We start from the raw sequence: 22,889 nt of genomic DNA on the forward strand, positions 1-22,889 counted from the left end.
TTCATGGATTTAACATCCCTAGGTAAAGAACTAATAAGTACATGGGAAATACTCCTAGTCCCCCCTCCTCTCCCATGAAGAGGCGATTTCACAACATCACCTACCAACTCAACAGCAGCCTCGAGGAACGGCAGCCATTTAGTCTGTAACGGGGTCACACTCACCTTCCTGGGTTGAAAAACGGACTCCTTCGCCAAGGGAGCCATCAGCACCAGTTGTTCCAGAGCAGGCACAACACTAAGGACCTCCCCTCTGCTTTCAGCCAATCCTGACAGAGCCTCTTCCCGAGTCTAAACCACCAGAGAGAAGACCAGAGAAAGCTAAGTTTCTAGAAACACACTTAGTTTGTAGGGCAAGGGCTTACAATGGCCTTTCTCAACAGGAGCAAAAGTTAAAAGGCAACAAGACCCAATAGGAAAAGTACTTAAAATCCTCAATCCTTCAAGGAAACAGGGAGCAAAAAGCACCTGACACCCAAATGGGATGGTATTCTACTTACAATCTGACAGTGACAATACTACACAAAAGTTTCCTGAACAAAAAATCGAAGAACACAGAACTAGTCCTCTAGTTTTTACAAGCTACTCTTAAAGAAAGAGCCCCAGTGCGGGAAGCAGGGGTTTGGCCAACTGCCATCTCAACCTGGACAGCTCTACTTCTATACAGCTCGTCTTCTCTGAAATGCACTTGAACGAACGCTCTGCATTTAATTAAAAACAAAATACACAGGACCTACTAAAGGAAGACTCAGAAGTCAGAAAGAGAGGAATTCAAATACTAGCTTCATCTCATATTAGTTATATGTCCTCAAGCAAATTACCTAACCCATGACTCCCATTTCCTCATCCGTGAAAGGGGATAGTTCACACCGAGATATGCAGCTCATGTGACATAAATGTAAGTACAGTACCTTAACACAGGACCTGTCACATGCCAATTACTCAAGATACAAGGGCTTTCACTGTTCTAACACAGATCAGTGATTCTCAAAATATGGTCTGAGGATGAACATTAGAATCAGTCTGGAACTCATTAGAACACAAATTATTAAGCCTATGGAGCCCATATTTGACTGAATTCACATCTCAGGGTGGAGGCCAACACCCTGATTCTGATGTCTGGTAAGGATACACAGCACAGGAAGTTCTCTATTTGGGTAATTTTTCCTGCTTCAAAATCCTCAGCAGGTATTACTAGGGCCTGCTGGATAGGCCATAACACTCTCTTCAAAATGTGCCTCAAATAAAACATCTCTAAAAATAAATCCAAGTGTTTCCTTAGGAGAAAAACCTACTTTGCTTAACTAAGAACATAGCTAACCTAAGACTAAGAGACTCCCGTGACTCAACTAGTTATAAGACGATTTTAATTTGTTCCTTTCAGCTGCAGAGAGTGCTTTAAAAACCACTAGGTCAACCATTCCCTTGCACCACCAACGGCCAGAGCAAACTGGCTATTTTAGCCATTAACTATGCGTTATCTTAAATTCAGGACCAAGATAACTTATCCCCACCATCCTGTCCTGTCATCCTACCTTGAGCTCCTGGATAGCTGCCTCAATAAAGCAGGACTCGGGAGTGTGCTTCTCCTCTGCCAGCTGCTGCTCCAAAGCTATTTTCTCTTCCTGAACTACCCGGTGCAGCACCTGCTCCTTAGAGGCCAGCAGCAACTTGGAGTACTGGCTGTGCTGTTCATCTACAAGAAAGCCAGCAAGATCACAAAAATGCAACAGTCAAAGCTTTGCGACCTTGTGGCTACACAGGAATTTACACAGCTTTTATCCCCCAAAGTGAAGATGGAGTAATCAGGCTAATTTTCTAAAAATAATTTAGCAATGACCTTAAATAAAAGGTTTATAACTCTGACCCCATAATACAAGGAATCCAAGAAAACCAAAGACGCAGTAAAAATGTTTTAGCCAAACTATTGATTACCCTATCGTCTATAATACCAAAAAATGCTACATCAACCAGTTAAGTCCAATAATAAAGAAACGGTTAATGACATGATGGCATATTCATTAAAGAGAAATTTGCAGACATTAAAAATGGTTTTCTGGGGCACATGGCTGACTCAGTTGGAAGAGCATGCGACTCTTGATCTCGGGGTTGTGAGTTCGAGCCCCATGATGGGTGTAGAGATATTTGAAATAAAACAAAACAAAAAAAAAAAAAACAAAACAAAACAGGGGTGCCTGGCTGGCTCAGTCTGTTAGGCATCTGACTTCAGCTCAGGTCATGATCTCGTGGTTCGTGGGTTTAAGCCCCACATCAGGCTCTGTTCTGACGGCTCTGAGCCTGAAGCCTGCTTCGGATTCTGTGTCTCCCTCTCTCTGTCCCTCCCCAACTCACACTCTCTCTCAAAAATGAATGTTAAAAAGAAAAAAAAAAGTTTACTTAATGGGGCACCTGGCTGGCTCAGTTGGTTAAGCATCCGACTTTGGCTCACATCACGATCTCACAATTCTTGGGTTCGAGCCCCACGTCGGGCTCCGTGCTGACAGCTCAGAGCCTGGAGCCTACTTCAGATTCTGTGTTTCCTTCTCTCTCTCTGCCCCTCCCCAACTTGTGCTCTCTCTCAAAAATAAACAAACTAAAAAAACTTTTTAATAAAAAAAATTTAAAGATAAAAAAATAAGCTTTAAAAATTTTTAAATAAAAATGGTTTTGTGAGATGACATTTAGTGACATGTAGAAATACCTACATTACATGAATATAAAGCAGACACCAAAAACTAGAAAATTTAATCCCAATCTTGCAAAAATATACATGAGTAGAAAAATAATCTACAACTTTGGGATATCTCTGAGTAAAAGGACCATGGATGATTTGTTTCCTTTACTTCCCTCTCCCATATTTTCTGTACTTTTAAAAACTTTAGGACAATGTTAACTTTTGGGAAACTCTTGAAATGCCCTGTTTTCCCACCCTCCGATCCTAGTATCTGCCCAGAGATAACCATTTACAAATTGTGATACATATTTGCCAAATCTTTTTCTATACATTTATAAATCCATAATCACTTAAGAAAACAAAGGTTTTTCCATAAATGATAAACTTTAAGTTGTTCTGTGTTTTTCATCCAACCTGTATTAAATTCTTTCAAAACATTAATACAGAGGGGTGCCTGGGTGGCTCAGTTGGTTGAGTGTCCGATTTCGGCTCAGGTCATGATCTCACGGTTCCTTGGGTTCAAGCCCCGTGTCAGACCCTGTGCTGACATCTCAGAGCCTGGAGCCTGCCTCAGATTCTGTTTTTCCCTCTCTCTCTCTCTCTGCCCCCCCCCCCATTCGTGCTCTTTCAAAAATAAATAAATGTTAAAAAAAACTTTTTTATATATTAATACAGAGATCCTATTTTTACCTTCTGTATTGTGTTCCACAGCATAACAAACACTGAGTGAGTTCCTTATGGAACGTTTATTTAGCTTATTGACAGCTTCTATTACATTGTAACAAAAATTCCTTATACGTATTCCTTGGTGCATATAATTTCTTTATATTAAGTACAAAAGCTGGACCAAAGGTTGTGCATATTTTAAATACTACCAAATTGCGCCTCCCCAAAAGCTGTATTGACTTACATTGCCACCCTGTATACAGTATTCGTTTTCCTACCCCTGCCAAAAACCTGGTGTTTCTAATGTCTTTTTTTTTTTTTTTTTTTGCGTCAATCTGATAGGGATTTTGATTTGCATAACTCTTAGCAAAGTTAAACCTAATTCTTGGGAAGTTATTCTAGTATCCTTTTCTGGGAAATACTTTCATATGCTTAGCCCATTCTTCTACTGGACTGTTAATCTAACTTATAGAACACGTGTATATTCCAGACATTAATCTTTAGTTTTAAATGTGTAAATCTTCCCCTAGTTAATCACCTACTGACTTTAAGGAATCTTGTCAGATTTCATTCTTATAAAATCAAGTGTATCTGTCTTTTCTTTTCTAGGATCTACAGTTTCAGCCTGGTTCAAAAACCCATCCCTATCTGAGGATTTACAGAGATACTATCCTATATGTTCTCTTAAGAGTTTTAGATTTTTTAAAGTTTAGGGGCGCCTAGATGGCTCAGCCAGTTAAGTGTCTGACTCTTGACTTCGGCTCAGGTCATGATCTCATGGTTTGAGATTGAGCCCAGCATCGCACTCTGTGCTGACAGCACACAGCAGGCTTGGGAGTCTCTCCCTCCCTCTCTGTGTGTCTTCTACTAGACTACTGAGTTCCTTGACAACAAGTGGCCAGTCTGGCTGACTGTGGAATCCTCAAGGCTGGGCACAATGCCAGGCACTATTTCAACAAAATTAAAAATTAAAAAATACATAACTAAACCACACCTGAAACCAAGAGTTAAACCACTCTCTGTAAACTCCCCTCTAACCTACTAGAATCCTAAAACTGACCTGCAAATGATAGAAATGGCTTGCCCGAAGGCTCAAATTTTGATAGTAGATAGATATATTTGATAGCCTTAAAAGATGTACCCAAGATTATTACCCCCTAAATTAACAGAACTCACCTCCTAGATGAATAGGATGGTCTACATTCATCCATTTGGATTTGGGCAAGGCCAACAATACCCCTTTCTCCCTCTTCATCAGCTGCATTGTAATAGTGTCACCAACAACATACTGACGTGACTCGGTGGCAACAACACTGTAACATGGACATTTAGATGTAAAAGAGCAAGAAGTTAGCAGACTGGGTCTAACCTAGTAAATGTCTCCTTCTCACCTCTTGAGATCCTTCTTATGCACAGAACTGTAACAGATGGGACATTTACTCCAGGTCTTCTCACTCAGTGAAAGGTAGTGCAGAATGCATGCCCAGCAGAAGATGTGTCCACAACGGGTTATCTTGGCTGCAGTAGGTGGATATAGGCATATTGGGCAAGATGGCACTTCATGGCTACAAATGCGCTGCAACAAAAGGGCACCACGAGTTACACTGCTTTCAAAGTGACATGGGATTGTCAAAGTTAAAGCCTCTCCTCTCCCACCCCCATCCCTGAACATCTCTACTCAACACATCATCACAGAATTGTTCAAAATGCAAGTATATAATAACACTTTAAGTGAATCGTTAAGGAAATCACAATAATGGTTTAATAACTACATAACAAGTACTTTAGAGGTTCCACAAAGGAAAAAGGAACAGAAATCAATATATAATCCCATTTATAAAAAGAAACTTTATACATACACGTACACAAAGGCTTATAAAAGGTTGAAAAGTAATGTACCAATAATCTCCAATAGAGAAGTCTATCAGACCTACACTTTATATGCATCTCTATTTTTTTTTTAACCAATAAATATAGAACTTAGCTTTCATAGGCCTTGTCATTCTCTGATGTTTTTATCAATTTTCATAGTTAATGAGTAGCCAGGCTTGGAGACCTAGCACTTTGAAAAGTATTGTATGGGGTGCCTGGGTGGCTCAGTCAAACATCCAACTCTTGATTTATGCTCAGGTCACGGTCTCACAGTCGTGGGATCGAGCTCCATGTCAGGCCCACTGACATGATCAAGCTCCCTTCAGGCTTCATGCCGGGCATGGAGCCTGCTTAGGATTCTCTCTCTCCCTCTGCCCCACCCCCACTCAGGCTCACTTGTGTTCTCAAAAAAAAAAAAAAAAATTTTACATCCCTATAACCTAAGAGCAGCAAAGGAATACCCAGAACTCATTACTTCAACAGAAAACAAAATGCAGCAGTGGCTTAGACAGTAGTGTACCTGGTGGCTCACTCACCTGCCACAAGACTGAGGCCTAATTTGATATTGATTACTACAAATGGCTACCGATGAAGCCATGTTCATGCAATGAGCCCACCCTAGGTCAGGAAGGTAACCAGAGTGCCTCATGTATTTCTCTGGTTATTTCTTCCCAGGAGAAAGGAGGTCGTAGATAGAACTGCTTTGATGAGACAGAACCTTTGATGAGAGCCCTCCAACTCCCCAATCCTGCAGGCTAGTGCCAATTAGCACAAAATGAACTCCAGGAGAAACCAGGACTCATCTCTGGGGGACTTATCTCTACAGTGAGGTCATGCAGAAAAAAGGTATCAACAGTGATACCAGCCAACAGCTGCTGTGTCACCATGGTTCCTTTCCTTAGTTCTCTCTCCCACTAACAGTTTATAAGCTTAGCCGAGCTACTCACCACTTGTTCCACAAAGTCCCAGTTGACTAAGGTATCAGGATCAGCAAAATGAACTGTGTAGTCTTGGTCTTCAGACACCACAAATTGGCAGCTGGAAACAGGGAAGAGGACAGGGAAAAGGCAGACTCTCAGAAGCCACCAACAAGCCCTCAGCAGAAACTCATTACTCCTTCACTTAGAAATCAAATACAGGCCATTAGCAGCCATGGTTTGTGAAGCACTGAACTAGGACTTCAGCCTCAGTTCTGAGCCCCAGCTCTGGAGGGAATCTAAAGACTTGCCAAGTAGGAGTCTAAATCCATGAACTCTGTTTCTTCTGCTTCCAAGCCTAGCCAAGGCCCTGCAGGCCTCCCCTGAGCTAAAATTAACCCAGACTGCGGCTCTATCAATCAGCAGGAAGCCAGATTTCCTCCCTCCCTCTGAGAAACCATGGCACACAGCTAGTCTTCAAGGAAGCAGAAAGACTGTTCTCGCTCAGTCATTTGATTACCAATTTATATAAAGTACTAACCAATTACTTCAGTCTAGATCCAAGGTCAAATCTTACATTGTAACTAATGACACACAAAAGGAAATAAAAGGGAATCAGTATTTGAGCAAACGTATGCCATGCCAAACACTCCAACCCATCATCCAATTCTCCTTTAAGTAATCCTCCTCCTTTATAGGGAGAAGATGAATCTCACCTTGGCTAAATAAATTACCCAAGATTGAAGGTCAAAATAAATTCAAATGTGGGTCCAATTCCAAAACAAATACTTTTACTACCTCATTATGACACTAAAGCATTATTTAATTTTAGCATTAATCAGTGTATTTATTTAAGCATTATATTCTTTTAAGCACCAAGAACATCCACTTGAAAAGCTGGTTTTCGACACCTGCACTGCCCCCCCAAAAAGAGAGAGGAGGAAAAGAACCAGATCAACTCCCTTTCTGCCTCTCTCCCATAGCAGTTTAAAAGAAGCTTCTTCTCAGCACCAAGAACCACCCAGAGGCTCAACTGCACTTTCCTCCCAAGAGTAGACATACTCACTTGGCCTGTAAAAAGAGTTCCTTGTTAAAAGGCTTATGCCCCCATTTGTTCCTCTTTCCCCAGCTGCCATGTCCACTGCCTTCAAAGTGACCCGCCTGGCCACGGGGTTCAAAAGTGAAATTCAACAAGTGGTTCAGATTGATCTTCTTCGGACCAGAGAACTGGGCAGGGCTAAACTCTGCCCGTTGAGCCTCTGCTACCTAGAGAGAATAAGAATGAATCAGAGTATTTCAGAATAGAATGACACTGATTGATAGCAGAAACCAGCACAACCCTCCTTCTACATGGCTTAAAATATTAACTAAACAAAACACAGCTTAAAGTAAACAATCTTCCTAGGAAAGGGGAATACAAAAGTCTACCTAAGATCTGGATGGGAACAGAAAGGGGGACAAGAGCCTTTACCATATAATTACTTAAACTGTTTAGCCTGCCCCACTAAATGGCAATTAACTATTTATTAAATGACTAAACCCAACATGAAGTCGTCTAGCTACTGGGAAGCACAATGATTTACTTACTGGATTAATTTTTTGACAATCCCATAGGACTCCTAGACCTTCACTCTTGTTAGCTACTTGTTCTCTGGTTTGTTTCTGGCAAAAACAAGTCTGTGGAACTATACTCTGGAGGCGGCTTGCAAGCAGCTGCTAACTGCCACGGGCTTCAGAATCCTGCCAGAGACCTCCCGTCTAAGACACACACTGCTATTCATTGTTAATTAAAACTGACAGAATTAGAACATGTAGGCAGACTACCTCTGTGTCCAGAAATAAACCCAATCAGCAGAGGAGAAATACCACCGCACATAAAGATGGAAAAAATCACGTTGGGGCTTTTTAACATTTCCAAATTGAAGTGGAAAGTACTTATAAGTCAGCCAGTGCATTTTCTAATCCCAATTTATAATTTAATGTCATAAGCACTTTGCCATGTGAGTCATATTAACACATAGTCACTTTAAATGGCTATATACCATTACGTCATATAGGTATACTATAATGCCCTTGTGTCAGACACAGACTGTTAGTAGCTTGTCCACTGTAATAAAATAATGTCATGATAAACACATTTTGGGATAGATCTTTGTGCACAAATATTTGGTCACCTATCATTGTTTCTTTTGAATGTATAGTAGGAATTACTGGGTCAAAGGAAATACAAATTTAAGGCTTTTGCTGCTTAGTCATATTTAGAAATTAGTAAGCAGCACCCGCACAGACATCATAAAGAAGCTAAAGAGTACAAAAAGGGATATGGTGAAAGATACATTCCATCCCAGAGACAACAAATATGACTTGCGATACCCTATGCATATAGACCACAGCATATGACCCTTATGATTAAATACAGTGGCAAAACATACAATTAAACAATTTCCTTTCATTTCAACAATAGATCCTGGGAGACAACCCCCCCACACACTGTTCATGTAACTCACCACAGGAAGCTCACCACTTCCAGGTCATCCCTTGCCTCTTATCCCCTGGAAAATCATCTCCATGGGACTGCTGTCTCTCATCAGTCTTCCACTCCCAATGCCCCCAAATTAGATAAGAGCTTGTGCTCACTCAACAAAATCCTCCACATCCTCAACCTCCTATTGTCCCACTATTATCTTAGCTGCCACTACCACTCTCTCTGATACTGCCCATCACAACTCCTGATTATCCTTCCAACACTGACCTCTCATTTCCTTGACCCCCTCTCTCTCCTCCAATTAGCTTGTCCTCTACTTCAGGAATCCAATCCCCATAGACATACCATCTGGAGCTGTGCCATCCTTTACAGCAACCACTACTAGCCAAATGTGGCCAATGCCACATCATGAAATACCATTTTAGCTATATTGGGTAAAAACATTAAAATTAATTTCACCATTTTCCTTTTTGAATGTGGCAACTAGAAAAAAAAAATTTTTTTTTATAACATATAAAAAAGTTTTTTTTAACATTTATTTATTTTTGAAAGAGCCCAACACGATCTGACCCTTCTTGTCTGTTCTTTGGTTTCATTCTCTACTCCTCCACTCATGGTAGCCTACATGTTTGACCTCAAACAAACCAAAAGTATTACCACCTCTGGTTCCTTGCACTTGTGCACTTGTTATTCCTTTTCGCCAAGACATCCTCCTCAAAACTGTATGGTGTGCTCCCTTGCTTCGTTCAGAACTCTACTCAGAATTCACTTCCTCAGAATAAGTAGCCTTCCTTCGTCACCCTCCAAAACCGTACTCTTTGTTACTCTCTATCCCTTTAATTCTCTCAATCTACTTTTTTGTTAATTCAATAAGCACTTACCTTTGGATTTATTATACAATCGACACCTGAACAATACAGGCATTAGCAGCATTGATCCCCTGGCGCAACTGAAAATACACGTATAACTTTTGACTCCCCAAAACACTTAACTGCTAATAACCTGTTGACTGGAAGCCTCACTAATAACAGTTAACACATATTTTATGTTATATATATTACAAAGTATATTTTTACAATAAAGCTGGAGAAAAGAAAATGTTATTTAAGAAAATTAAAAAAAAAAACACATTTATGACACTGTATTTATATTAAGAAAAAAAAGTCCACATAAGTGGCCCAATGCAGTTCAAACCTGTATTGTTCAAGGGTCAACTGTGTAATGGTCTATTTTCTCTGTAAACTAAAATATAAGTTACAATGTTCTACTCAGTATTGTATGCCAAACTCCCATGTGGTATTTGATGCACAGTAGGAGAGGACAAAATTTTTGGTGAATGAATTCTTCCATGAGTACATTAAATCTGCTTTATTTTCTAATAGTTACATAGTATGGAACACTCAAACAGGAGGATAATTCATCTAACCAATGCCTTGTTAATTTAGGTTGTTTCCTAGATTCTGCAACTACAAACAATGCAACAGTAAACTCCTTTGTACAGAAGTCTTTATGTACTTCCAAAAGGATATCTAAGAAACTCCTAAAATCAGAGTACCTAGGACTAAGGATATAGCATCTTACAGTTTGCTATAGATACTACAGAGCAAATGTCATTAATTAAAGTCATTGTATTACTTAAATATTCAAGAGGCACCTCTAATTCAAGAGTGATAATAAAAGGTACCATCTATAGTATCTAGGGTACACTTATAGTATCTTGCTATAATTTCTCACAACCCATGATGATGATGTCTTCTTCCTCCAAAGAAATTTTCACAGCTTTCAAGAGAAGAAAGGAGGCAAAGTTCCAAACCTAGTTAATCCTCAACTACTCAAGACTGCTTTGGTTATTTACTCTTTCACCTCTTTCTCCCCTCCTCCCCAACTACTGACAGACTGGGAGGCAGGGGAATCAGAGTTCATGCTTCTTGTGTTCTAGAAAGGACATTCCTAAATTCCATACCTCATCGCGTCTTCCACCATTAAAAGAAGAGCTAAAGACTTTGCTGCTGCCGCCGCCCCTCTGTGGAGGCATCTTGTTAAAAGTTTTGCTTTTCTGTGAATTGGAGCGACGGGACTGGTTGCTAAAATTTTCATTTTTGGGATAGGAAGGTTCACGTTTGCGATTAAAACGCTTGGATCCACTTGAGTTCTTTCCATCTGAAAGCAAGAAATGTAAAGAATTAGTTAAGAAATGACCCATAGGAGTGCCTGGGTGGCTCAGTCAGTTGAGCATCTGACTCAGCTCAGGTCATGATTTCACAATTTGTGAAATCAAGCTCCACATCGGGCTCTGTGCTAACAGGGTGGAGCCTGCTTGGGATTCCCTCTCCCCCGAAGGAAGGAAGGAAGGAAGGAAGGAAGGAAGGAAGGAAGGAAGGAAGGAAGGAAGGAAGGAAGGAAGGAAAGAAGTGAAGGAAGGAAAGAAAGAAGTGAAGGAAGGAAGGAAGGGAGGAAGGAAGGAAGGAAACATAGGGGATTCTGGGTGGCTCAGTCAGAAGAGCATGTGACTCTTGATCTCGGGATCCTAAGTTCAAGCTACACATCGAGCCCAACATGGGGCTCGAACCCACAAACCGCGAGATCATGACCTGAGCAGAAACTGGCTGCTTAACTTACTGAGGCAACCAGGTGCCCCTTACTTTTGTTTTTTAAATGATGAAGCCTAAACAGTCCCTCCTTCAGGAGGGATACAAATGCAGGTCAAACCACCCAAATAGTTCACAGTATCTCTCTTTTTTGCGCAACTTAACCACTGCTCTTATAAAAGTCCATTTAGATGAAATGATAGAAAAGGGAACAGCCTGGGGCACCTGGCTACCTCTGTCTGTACAGCATGCAACTCTTGATCTGGGGGGTCATGATTTAGAGCCCTACTTGGGTGTTGAGCCTACTTAAAAAAATTTTTTTTTAATTTTTTTTAACGTTTATTTATTTTTGAGACAGAGAGAGACAGAGCATGAACAGGGGAGGAGCAGAGAGAGAGAGGGAGACACAGAATCCGAAACGGGCTCCAGGCTCTGAGCCGTCAGCACAGAGCCCGACGCGGGGCTCGAACTCACGGACCGTGAGATCATGACCTGAGCCGAAGTCGGACGCTTAACCGACCAAGCCACCCAGGCACCCCTTAAAATTTTTTAAAAAGAACAGCCTATCTGTACTAGGGGAAAATATTTCATCTGAAAGTAGGATAGAAGATATTACTCTCCGGGCGCATGGGTGGCTCAGTTAAGTGCCGACTCTCGGGTTCAGCTCAGGTAACAATCTCATGATTTCATGAATTCAAGCCCCACACTGGGCTCTGTGCTGACAGTATGGAGCCTGCTTAGGATTCTCTCTCTCCCCCTCCCCTGCTGACGTTGTCTCTGACTCTCTCAAAAAACTAAATAAACTCAAAGAAATTTAAAAAAAAAATTCTCCTTAAATTACTATAACACAGCTAGATTCTATAGTGCAACGCCTAGGCCTCAGCAGATATATTCAAGAGGCATAACAGCAAAGCAGTATTTACATATGTTCTAGAGGTCAAACTGAGAAGCCATTAAATTGACAAAAGAAGTTGAGCTCTAAGAGCATATTAGATCAGCATAAATTATGTCCTTTTAAAAAATATTTCTTGCTTTTTTTCCTCCAGTTGTAAGAACGTACGTTCGATTTTGAAATTTGGAAGAATAGGGGCGCCCGGGTGGCTCACTTGGTTAAGCAGCCGACTTCGGCTCAGGTCATGATCTCTCAGTCTGTGAGTTTGAGCCCCGCGTCGGGCTCTGTGCTGACAGCTCAGAGCCTGGAGCCTGTTTCAGATTCTGTGTCTCCCTCTCTCTGACCCTCCCCCGTTCATGCTCTGTCTCTCTCTGTCTCAAAAATAAATAAACGTTAAAAAAAAAATTTTTTTTTAAATGAAATTTGGAAGAATAAATTTGCCACTAGGCATAGAATACCAACTTATAAACAATGCATAATTTCCTTTTACTATTTTTGTATACTTGCCACGTCTCCCACAAAATGACAGACACACAGGATATACTGTCTTCTATTACTCCATGAGCATTTTCACACATTTCTACCTCTAGTCTTCAAAAGCATGATTAATGGCTGCACTGTCTATCATATACTTACAGTATAACATAACCAATCTCCACTGCTGTACATTTAGGTGGTTTCTAGTTTTTTGCTAGTTAGCCTCTTTATACAGACACCTGTATGATTATGTCAAATTCTCATTGTGAGGGCGCCTGGGTGGCACAGTCGGTTAAGCGTCCGACGTCAGCCAGGTCACGATCTCGCGGTCCGTGAGTTCGAGCCCCGCGTCGGGCTCTGGGCTGATGGCTCAGAGCCTGGAGCCTGTTTCCGATTCTGTGTCTCCCTCTCTCTCTGCCCCTCCCCCGTTCATGCTCTGTCTCTCTCTGTCCCAAATAAATAAATAAACGTTGAAAAAAAAAATTAAAAAAAAAAATTCTCATTGTGAAATCAGCAGGTTAAGTATGATCAGCATTACCTTTTACACATCCTCAAGTTGCTTTCTAGAACCATTATACCTATTCATTTATATTCTAACAACACTGTAACAGAGAACATCTAGGTCACTGCAATGTTGACAAAATAGAGTTGAATACACTTTATTAAACTGAAGGGTCAAAATTATTTGTTTTAAATTTGACTTTCTCTGATGAGTACCAACAAATACTTTCCCAGTCTGCTAACCATTTGTATTTTGTGTAAAGAGCACTTGTTTGTATTCTTTGCCCATTTTTTCTATTCAGGTGCTGAACTACATAGATTATTTTGTACCAAGTTGAACAAAGATTCCTGACCAGACACATCTAACATGTGCCAAAGTTTACTGGCTTTAAAAAAAAAAAAAGGTAAAATGAAACCTATCTGAGAACTATATACACCTAAATAACTAAAGGTCCCCAAATTAGTCTTTGGACAAAAAAAACTACTTTATCTTTCTTGTCCCTTTGCCCATTCCATGTTGTCTTTTTTTTTTCCTCAGAATAAAATTTATTTAAAAAAGATTTCCATCCTGTTTTAGATTTGTCTATTCACCCCATGTTGTTTTATTTCAATATGGAAATTTGACCAAATCAAATCTGCATACTAATTTAATGGCTTTAAGCAGAAACTTAGAATGAAAGTTGGGGGACTTTTAATGAAGAAACTGATTAGGCTTACTTTAAGAGGGTAATAGTTTACAAAGCCAAGAGGATTCTACCATGAGCCTCAGAAACTACAAAGTTTCCCCACCCAAATATAGCTTAATCCTATATGTTAAAAATATATAACTCAGGGCGCCTGGGTGGCTCAGTCGGTTGGGCGTCCGACTTTGGCTCAGGTCATGATCTCACATTCTGTGAGTTCAAGCCCCACATCGGGCTCTGTGCTGACAGCTCAGAGCCTGAAGCCTTCTTCGGATTCTGTGTCTCCCTCTCTCTCTGCCCCTCTCCTGCTTGTGCTGTCTCTCTGTCTCTCTCTCAAAAATAAACACTAAAAACAATTTAAAAAATAAAAAAATACACACATAAATAAATAATAAAAATATATAATTCACAGAAAAATAAAAAGAGAGACAAACCAAGAAACAGACTCTTAACTATAAAGAACAAACTACAGCTACCAGAGGGGAGGTGGGTGAGGAGATGGGTGAAAGAACTGAAGGATTAAAGAGTACATTTATCATGATGAGCACTAAGTAATGTACAGAATTGTTGAATCACTATATTGTACATCTGAAACTACTATAACACTGTCTGTTAACTATACGGAATTAAAATTAAAAACTTAATTAAAAAAAATTTTTTTAGGGGCACCTGGCTGGCTCAGTCAGTACAGCATGCGAGTCCTGTTCTCAGGGTCATGAGTTTCAGTCCCATGTTGGGTGTGGAGCCTACTAAAAAAAAAAAACAAAAAAAACTTCTATGTGAGGATTGTTTTTAAAACTTTTTAACATTTCCATTATTAGGTTTCATAACCTAATGAAAATATTTTTAATTTTTTTTTTTTTTTAATACTTGTTTTTGAGAGAGAGCAGGCAAGCCGGAGAGCAAAGAGAGGGGAGGACAGAGAATCCCAAGCAGGTTCCACATTGACAGCAGAAAGCCTGATGCAGGGCTCAAACTCATGAACCTGAGATCATGACCTGAGCTGAAGTCTTGACACTCAACCGACTGAGCCACCCAGGTGACCTGGAAATAAATTTTCATTATGAAACACTGGATATCACATCTGTTACTACGTCACAAAAAGGTCCACAATGTCCCCCCAGATATGTAAAAAAGGTCATTTATTAAGCTTTCTTTATATCAGATATCTTTCAATGAGCACTGACCATCACAAAGCATATTAGTACAACTGTTATTCTCAATAAAATTTATAAAACACACATATATAAACAAAACTCATAGAAACATGTCTGGAAAGGCAACACAGCAGTCTGTTAATGACCATTAATTAACTTTGGGAAATGGAGCTTCATTTTTACCTAATCGAGTGGTTCTCAATCCTGCCAGCTTGAATACCTCAAATGAGCTTTTAAGGGATTCCTATGCTCGGGCCTCACCCTCTAAGATTCTGACTTTTAAGTATACAGAAAGTTCTGTACACTTATTGTCTGGGTAATTTTTAAAAGTATTAAATGCCAGGGCGCCTGGGTGGCTCAGTAAGTTGAGCGTCCAACTTCGGCTCAGGTCATGATCTCACAGTTCGTGGGTTAGAGCCCCGCATCAAGCTCTGGGCTGACCAGCTTGCTCAGAGCCTGGAGCCTGCTTCGGATTCTGTCTCTCTCTGCCCCTCTCCTGCTCACACTTTGTCTCACTCTGTTCCTCAAAAATAAATAAATGTAAAAAAAAATTTTTTTTTAAACTATTAAGTGCCTAGAAAAAATTATTTGTAGGTAAGATGACTAACTTATTTTATAGGAAGCTAAATAAATCCAAGGTGGTGTGTATCCTCAAAGAAAAAAAGAAAACGTGAGCTAACAAATCAAAGTCCAAATTTTGAAAGCAACCACTTCACCATGATTTGTCACCACCATGGGATAAATGAGAGGTATGCCATCCTCTTCAAACCTGACCAAACCACAACCCAGGAGGCGAGCTAATAAGTCACGTGAGATGGCAGTAATGCCAACAGAGAACAGATGGTCAGAGAAACACTGCAAAGCTAGGTTTATTCCTCCCAGTTACCTTTAAATCCCAGTTAGGGAAAGTGACCAGAGTTTAATCTGAAACTAGAATTTAAGAACTATACTTTTACCTACTAATCCAGTTAGCAACAGCTATTGTCAAACACAGCATCTCTGGTAACAGAAAGTGAAGCTTCAGATCTCTTAGAAATTTTTTCTTACCTATGGACTTAGTTGATAATAAGATTTCAAATAAACAGAAAATTCAGATGGATAGAGTCCAAGCTAACTTTACTATGAGAACAAATGAGGAGGCTTTATGAAAACAGGCATAAATGGAGAACACATTTTCCCCAAACCTCATTACCTAAGACTGTTTCAGATGATACTGCATTTGACTCTAATACTTTCAAGACAAGCACCTAATAGATTCCACAGATTTAGGTAGAGCCAGATTCCACACTTCAACGGCTCAAGAAAGTAAGCTGGCCCTCAGCAGGTGCAGTTTTCATTTCTTCATTTATTACCACACACACAAGGAAACAGTTTCATCACGCTTACAGAAATGCTCTCTGATGGACAGTGAACTGCCCATTTCTAAAACAGATTACAACAACCGACCACATATGGATCTACAATTTTAGTTATTAAAATCAACCCCCTCGGGGCACCTGGGTGGCTCAGTCGGTTGGGCGTCTGACTTCGGCTCAGGTCATGATCTCACATTCTGTGGGTTCGAGCCCCATGTCAGGCTCTGTGCTGACAGCTCAGAGCCTGGAGCCTGCTTCGGATTCTGTGTCTCCTTCTCTTTCTGCCTCTCCCCTGCTCATGCTCTGTCTCTCTCTGTCTCTCAAAAATATATAAACATTAAAAAAATTTTTTTTGTTTTAAATACAAAAAAAAATTTAAAAAAATTTTTTTAACGTTTATTTATTTTTGAAGGAGAACAGAGCATGAGCGGGGGAGGGGCAGAGAGAGAGGGAGGCACAGATTCCGAAGGAAGCTCCAGGCTCTGAGCTGTCAGCACAGAGCCCGAAACGGGGCTCGAACCCACACACCGTGAGATCATGACCTGAGCCGAAGTCGGACGCTCAACCGACTGAGCCACCCAGGTGCCCCCCCCCCCAAATTTTTTTTTAAATCAACTCCCTCATCTTGTCTTCCACTTGCCTAATGGTATGAAGTTACAGAATTTAAAGTGAGAGGCTGGCTCTTATCTCTAGACCCAGGCAACAGGCAACTAAAGATTGAAAGTACAGACAGGCCTGTGACCGAGAGATAAAATTCAGAGTACTGTTTTGGGGATGGCTTGTAGATAACTTGCCAGCGTACACATGTGAATAACATGGGGGTGGAATCTGTCCTCCTTTCTCTAAAAGGAGATAGCAATAAGATGATCTGCTTCAGATTTTAAAAAGCATACAAAAAAGTTCCTAGGAGAAACATTCTCGGTTTCAAGTTTTAGTTTCCAAGTGGTGGTTCTTAATCCTGGCTGCACAAAAAAAAATCACTGGCAGAGACTTTTAAAACTATGGATGCCAGGGCCCAAGAACCCAACCCAGATCGAAAGAATCAGAAAGAATCCTTAAGGAAGAGCTCCATACATCTCCATTTTTAAAAAAGATCCTCAGGAGGGGCACTTAGGTGGCTCAGTCAGTTAAGCATCTGACTCCATCTCAGCTCAGGTCTTGATCTCAGGGTCAGGAGTTCAAGCCTGGCATTGGGCTCCACACTGGGAGTGGAGCCTACTTAAAAAAAAAAAAAAGTTCCTCAGGAGATTCTAATGCACAGCCAGAGCTGAGAACAACTGCCCGAGAACTACTGTCAAGATACATTCCAAAATGGACAAGACCACTAGTTAAATGGCTCAAATCCAGAACTCAGGATCCCAGAGTCAACAAGAGACTTGAAAACTTACTCCAGTGTCTCAGTTCTTCCACATTTCCCTAACAGAAAGGTCTCTACGAAATAACAGTAAATATATCTCAATGTCTTCCCTCCATTACCAAATTACAGACCATAAATTTTCCACTTCAATAATTTGGCATCATCAACATTTCTAGCTCTAGTTCTAACAGGTGGCACAACCTAGGTCAGAATACCAACCAAGAAGTTTCTGCTGCTGATTCATGCTGTAATCACAAGCAAGTTGCTTACCCATCAGAGTGGTTGACAAGCACCTCTGGAGGGGCAACATACGGCCTTACTATAGCAACAACTAACAACAAATTGAATTCAGCTGAAATTAGTAATTCTGAGTGAAAGGAAGAAGGAAGTGGTATCAAGAATGACACGTGCCAAGTTACCTGTCTGCTAAGTTAATTTATACAAAGGGTAACTTATAAATATTGCCTAGGACTTCTTAAGAATTCACTTGAACCAATCACTCTAACCCCTTTAAAGCCTGGGTTTTCTTGTCTGTGAAATCAGGCTTATCTCTAGGGTGCCTCATTGGGTCATGAAGATTAAGAAAAAACTGTAAAATGCCTACCACAGTGGTTGGCACAAAGCTGCCATTATTATTTGGAAGCCTATTATTAATAAATCTAAATCATTCCTGTCAAAGAGCACCCACCAGACTCCCAACAAAGCCATATAAACCAAGGACTCCAGCCAACAGGCCCGGAAATTCTTGCAACTTCTCTAAGTGGTTTTTATTAAAGGCTTCAAGTCACCTCAATTTTCAAAGCCATCAAAACCTCCAGGTCCATTTACAGCTCAGAAGCATTCTTCAAGGCAGATTACCACTAGTAACCTAGCTCCTGGTACCGGAATAAGAGGAAGTGTGTCAGGACAGCGCTTCATATCACCAACCTCAAAATAACTGCTTCATAATACCTGACCTTCCCTTAACCTCCATGGTAGTACCATCCCCCACCCAGAGGAATGGGGCAAGAGCTTGGTTCTGGGCCAGGGTCCATTGTTTGTCCATAAACAGCCGACTCTCTTGCCTCTTATTACTTTCTTTGCTCTTTCTAAATGACTTTCCCTAAACCCAAACACACCTTTCTCCTCTGGATTATATTCTGGGCTATTCACTGTAAATGTTCTTAGAACTGCATCTTAGCCCTACTGGAACAAAGCTAGAGGAAAATATCCAAGGAAAGGAATGTTATGTGAATGTCTGAAGCAATTAGCCAAGGCAAAGGAACTGCGGTATGCCACTCTGGCCAAAAAGATCAATTAAATCCCAGGAGCCAAATTCACCTATTTCCTGTGTGCATGAAGAGGAAACTTAAGCCAACTGCAGGAACAAAGACTCAAGTATATTAAACATGTAGATAGGAAGCAAATGACCATTTATGACATGCAGTTTAGAAAACAGAACAGATTTTTTTTTCATATGTGAGGTAGGGTGAGAGGAAAGGGAAATTAAATTTAAAATCTGAGCAACCCCTGTTCTTGTTACTTTCACAAAAGAAAGTTGTCTTTTCACCTTACCCTCCATTTCCTTTCTTCAACTCAGTCCTTTCAACAACTTCCAGCAAAATCAAGTATGAAGTATTCAGTCAGCTTTTGAAATACTACAGAAACCTTTTATGGAATTATGCTGAATTTGAGTCCACTGTTTTGCTAGAACAACGATCTAGAATCACTATATAAGAGGTCCTGAATGATATCTGTCATGGCAGCATTGATCTTTGCTGTAATGTTAAGGTAGCATATGCTAACCCTCAGTTCAACCTTAAAAGCCAATATCCAGAGTTTCCTAAACTATTTTCAATCTCTACCCACTCTGCCTTTGATTTGTTCTTAAATGCATGCCGTGGATTATGGCTAATGAACTTTTTATTTAGCTACAAACCTATCCTTCCTTTTCGCTAAGGAAACATACATAGCAGTAGCCAGTATGGTAGACACTGGCAATGGCAAGCTTTCTAACAAACATATTAAAAACTACTGTTACCAGAGGCACCCTGTGTATTTTACAAAACCTAGCAAAAATCCTTTATAAGAGCTTTTATTTCCTTCCTCAGAAGCTTTCAATTAAGAAGGTAGACAAATGCTTTTAAGAGTATTTTATAGTATTTAACTGTTTAAAAAAATCACTTTAGTCAGAATGAACCCATCAATAAGTATTCTATACAAGTCTATCTGAAACCTTAACACTGACAAATATTTTCTTGGTCAAATTACAACAGAATTCTATATCATCCTGTTGGATAATCAGAGTTAGGTCTACTAATCAACATTCAAAGGACAAAATGAGTAAATGCCTTAAATACCTCAGTTTCCTTGTTTGGATTGTCACCAACTTTCACTACTGCCTCATTACAGAATAAACTGAAGGCATTTATTGCAACAGACTCATGATTGCATGTTAGTGGCTTAAACAGGAGCCCCAGAAAAACTACTTGAGAATTCAGATAGCTAGAAAATCACAATCTTTAACTTTACAACTGGGAATTGAGTGCAAAAGTAAAGTTCTTTATCAACTACACTGAGAACTATTCAGACTACACTAAACCAGTAGTTTCAACACTAGCCAAGAGGCCTGGCTACCCTCTCTCTCTAGAGGGATCTGTGATAAAGCTACATATGTACAAAACCCCAAAATTAATCTACATAATACTGCCTGAAAGACCACACTAATCCCTGCTTAGGTATTTAAAGCATTCGTTTATTATCGAGACACCTGGCCTCCACCCGGAATTCTATAAGCAATTTCTAGAAGTCCTCAGCATACCAGGTAAACAAGTTTGCTCTATCCAGTAGATCAGCTCTGAACTCAAGTCAGCCTTACAGTTTTTTAATCTTAAAAAGTTTTAAACTGGAACTCTACATCTGGGACTCCATATGTTCCCCTGTCCACCACATATCCCCACTCCCACCTAAAACATCTTCCTATTACTGCTAATAACATTATAGCATGAAATAGCAGAGACTAGTACACGGACTTTGAAGTAACATGGAGAACATTCCACTCGACTCTGCCAACTCCTAAACTCTTGGCTTCTCAGCTTTTTCCTTCTTTAGAGATGAACAATTCCACTTTGCTGGACAGGTTAATAACTGGAGTATGGATAAGAGATGTACAAACGTAAGCCAGTACCTGGCACATGGTGAGCCCTCAATAAATGGTAACTATTATCATGACGGTCATAATTTAATAATGAGAGGCAGGACTACAAAAATGACAAAATCTTCCCTGTAAAAGGACACACTCTAGTGTGTTAGCACTAGAGTGTTAGCACTCCACTAACACAAGGAAATAGGCATGATGTGTGTTTGGTGCATAATAGCTGTCAGATACTCTTCCAAGCTCTTAGCTCATTTGTTTTCTGAGATAATTTACTTAATTCTGATTATCTCCACCTTTACAAAAAAGGAAATTCAGACACTCAAGGTCTGGCAAATCTAAAAAAACTGAATCACAGCTACTGCTCGTAACCACAACTCCACACTGAACAAAACCATTCAAGGATGACTCCTCTTCAACAGAGGGATGGATCTTGGGCCAGGTTATTAAACATGAAATTTGAGTTTCAAAAGTCCTTGGGCCCCACCCTCCCCTGTTTAAACTTGAACACTATCCAAGGTTAATTCAACATTAAAGGGTAAAACAACTTAGTGGTTTAGGAGTGTGGACTGGTGAGTCAGACAAAGCAGGTTTTAAATAAGGCCTGCTGTGAGACACATACTAGCTGGGTGACCTTACCTTTTGTGAACCTCAGTTTCCTCATCCGCAAAATGGGGATAAAAGTAGCACTTAGTTCACCAATCTCTTCCGAGTAGTAAAGCAAGGATAATGCAAGGATTCACATAAACCACGCTGTACAGTATTCTTAGTGTTAATTTTTAAATAATGGGAGCTATAGGAAACGGGAGTAAGGGAAGAACGACAGTGGAAAGCGGAGCTGTACCTGGGTGACCCAGACACCAGAGCGAGGATCCTCCCCAGCCTTCGGGACAGTCACCCCCACCCCCCACCCCCCACCCCCCCCCCGCCCACCGCCCTGGGAGCCCGCCCTTACCACTCTTGGGTTTAGACTCGCCGGCCGGCCCCGCCGAGGCGGAGCGGGGCGGCTGTTGCCCTTTGCTGCTGCCCGAAGAGGCGGAGGAGCTGCTGGAGCCGCTGTTCTTGTCCATGTCGGAAGCGGTGGCGGCGGCGTTGGGGGAGCTCTGCGGCATCAACGGGGGCCTCGGCGGCGGCGGCGGTCGGAGCGGAGCGGGCGCGGCGGGGACCCAGGCTCATGGCGTTCGGGGCCGGCGGGGGTCGGCGGCGGCAGCGGTTCTCGGCCTTCATGGCGACATTTTTCCCTGTTTCCTTCCTCGGCTTCTCAAACTGGAAAGAGAAGCAGCGGGCGGGGCTGTCGAGCCCGGCGGCAGCGGCGGCAGTGAGAGAAGGAGGAGGCCGGGGCTCGGAGGTCCGGGCCGGGCCTGGCGGGGCGGAGGCTACAGGGGAAGGGGAGTCGAGGGAAGGTGTGCGAGCCCCGCCGGCCGGCCGGACACGCTCTCCCGCCGCGGGGCAGGGGAGAGGGCTGGCTGTCTTGGTGTCGGGGACCAGTGTCTCCGACACAGCGACCGACACTCGCCTCTGGGCCGAGGCCGAGGTGCTCCGGGAATGGCGACGAGTCGCCAAACAGCATCTCGAAGAACCCGGATGGACTATATATATAATGGCGATGTGGGAGTGAAGCCCTCTGGGAAATGTAGTTTTCCGTCTACATCCGGGCCCAGTGATTCCACCCCCTCCCCCCTTCCCCCCCCCCCCCGAAAAGATGATGGGACTTGTAGTTCAGGTTTTAGCTTTAGAACGCTAAGAATGTGTATAATAATATGCACTGCTAATAACGAATCCAAACATTGGAATACCTGTGAAATCCTTTTATTTACTCATTATTTAATTTGTAGTTCTTATTCTAGTATTAATATCAATTTATTCATGGTCCTTATTTTACCTAATAATAATAATAATGACAAAACCTTACATGTAATATCATTTTACAACACTTCATACAAAATTTCATTTCATTGTTAACAAGTCATTTATTAATATAAGTCATTGTTAATATTACATTTCATTGTTAATAACATTATGAGTGCTTGTCATTAACAGGCATTGCACTGTGGGTTATATGAATCATCACACTTAATCCTCACATTAACGCAAATATAAAGACAAGGAAACTGGCTTAAAAAGCTTCCATCA

General features: G+C 41.1%; 1 protein-coding gene across 2 annotated transcripts in view; it reads right to left on the bottom strand.

The window, feature by feature from the left end:
• The window catches only part of RNF10 (ring finger protein 10), a 32,654-nt gene extending 10,331 nt beyond the window's left edge, over positions 1-22,323 (bottom strand). The window contains exons 1-8 of one of the 2 annotated variants that reach the window (XM_030292366.2): positions 21,712-22,322; positions 10,577-10,773; positions 7,195-7,394; positions 6,159-6,249; positions 4,731-4,915; positions 4,516-4,652; positions 1,535-1,695; positions 165-290 (exon numbers count right to left, since the gene is read on the bottom strand). In XM_030292366.2, the coding sequence (XP_030148226.1) occupies positions 165-290; positions 1,535-1,695; positions 4,516-4,652; positions 4,731-4,915; positions 6,159-6,249; positions 7,195-7,394; positions 10,577-10,773; positions 21,712-21,868 (1,254 nt within the window). In that variant the 5' untranslated portion in view covers positions 21,869-22,322. Of the gene's footprint in view, positions 1-164; positions 291-1,534; positions 1,696-4,515; positions 4,653-4,730; positions 4,916-6,158; positions 6,250-7,194; positions 7,395-10,576; positions 10,774-21,711 lie in introns of both variants that reach the window. The other variant, XM_030292367.1, reaches the window with a different exon arrangement.
• Positions 22,324-22,889: the final 566 nt, after the last annotated feature.

This window comes from Lynx canadensis, chromosome D3, assembly GCF_007474595.2.
Source record: "Lynx canadensis isolate LIC74 chromosome D3, mLynCan4.pri.v2, whole genome shotgun sequence".
Taxonomy (NCBI): domain Eukaryota; kingdom Metazoa; phylum Chordata; class Mammalia; order Carnivora; family Felidae; genus Lynx; species Lynx canadensis.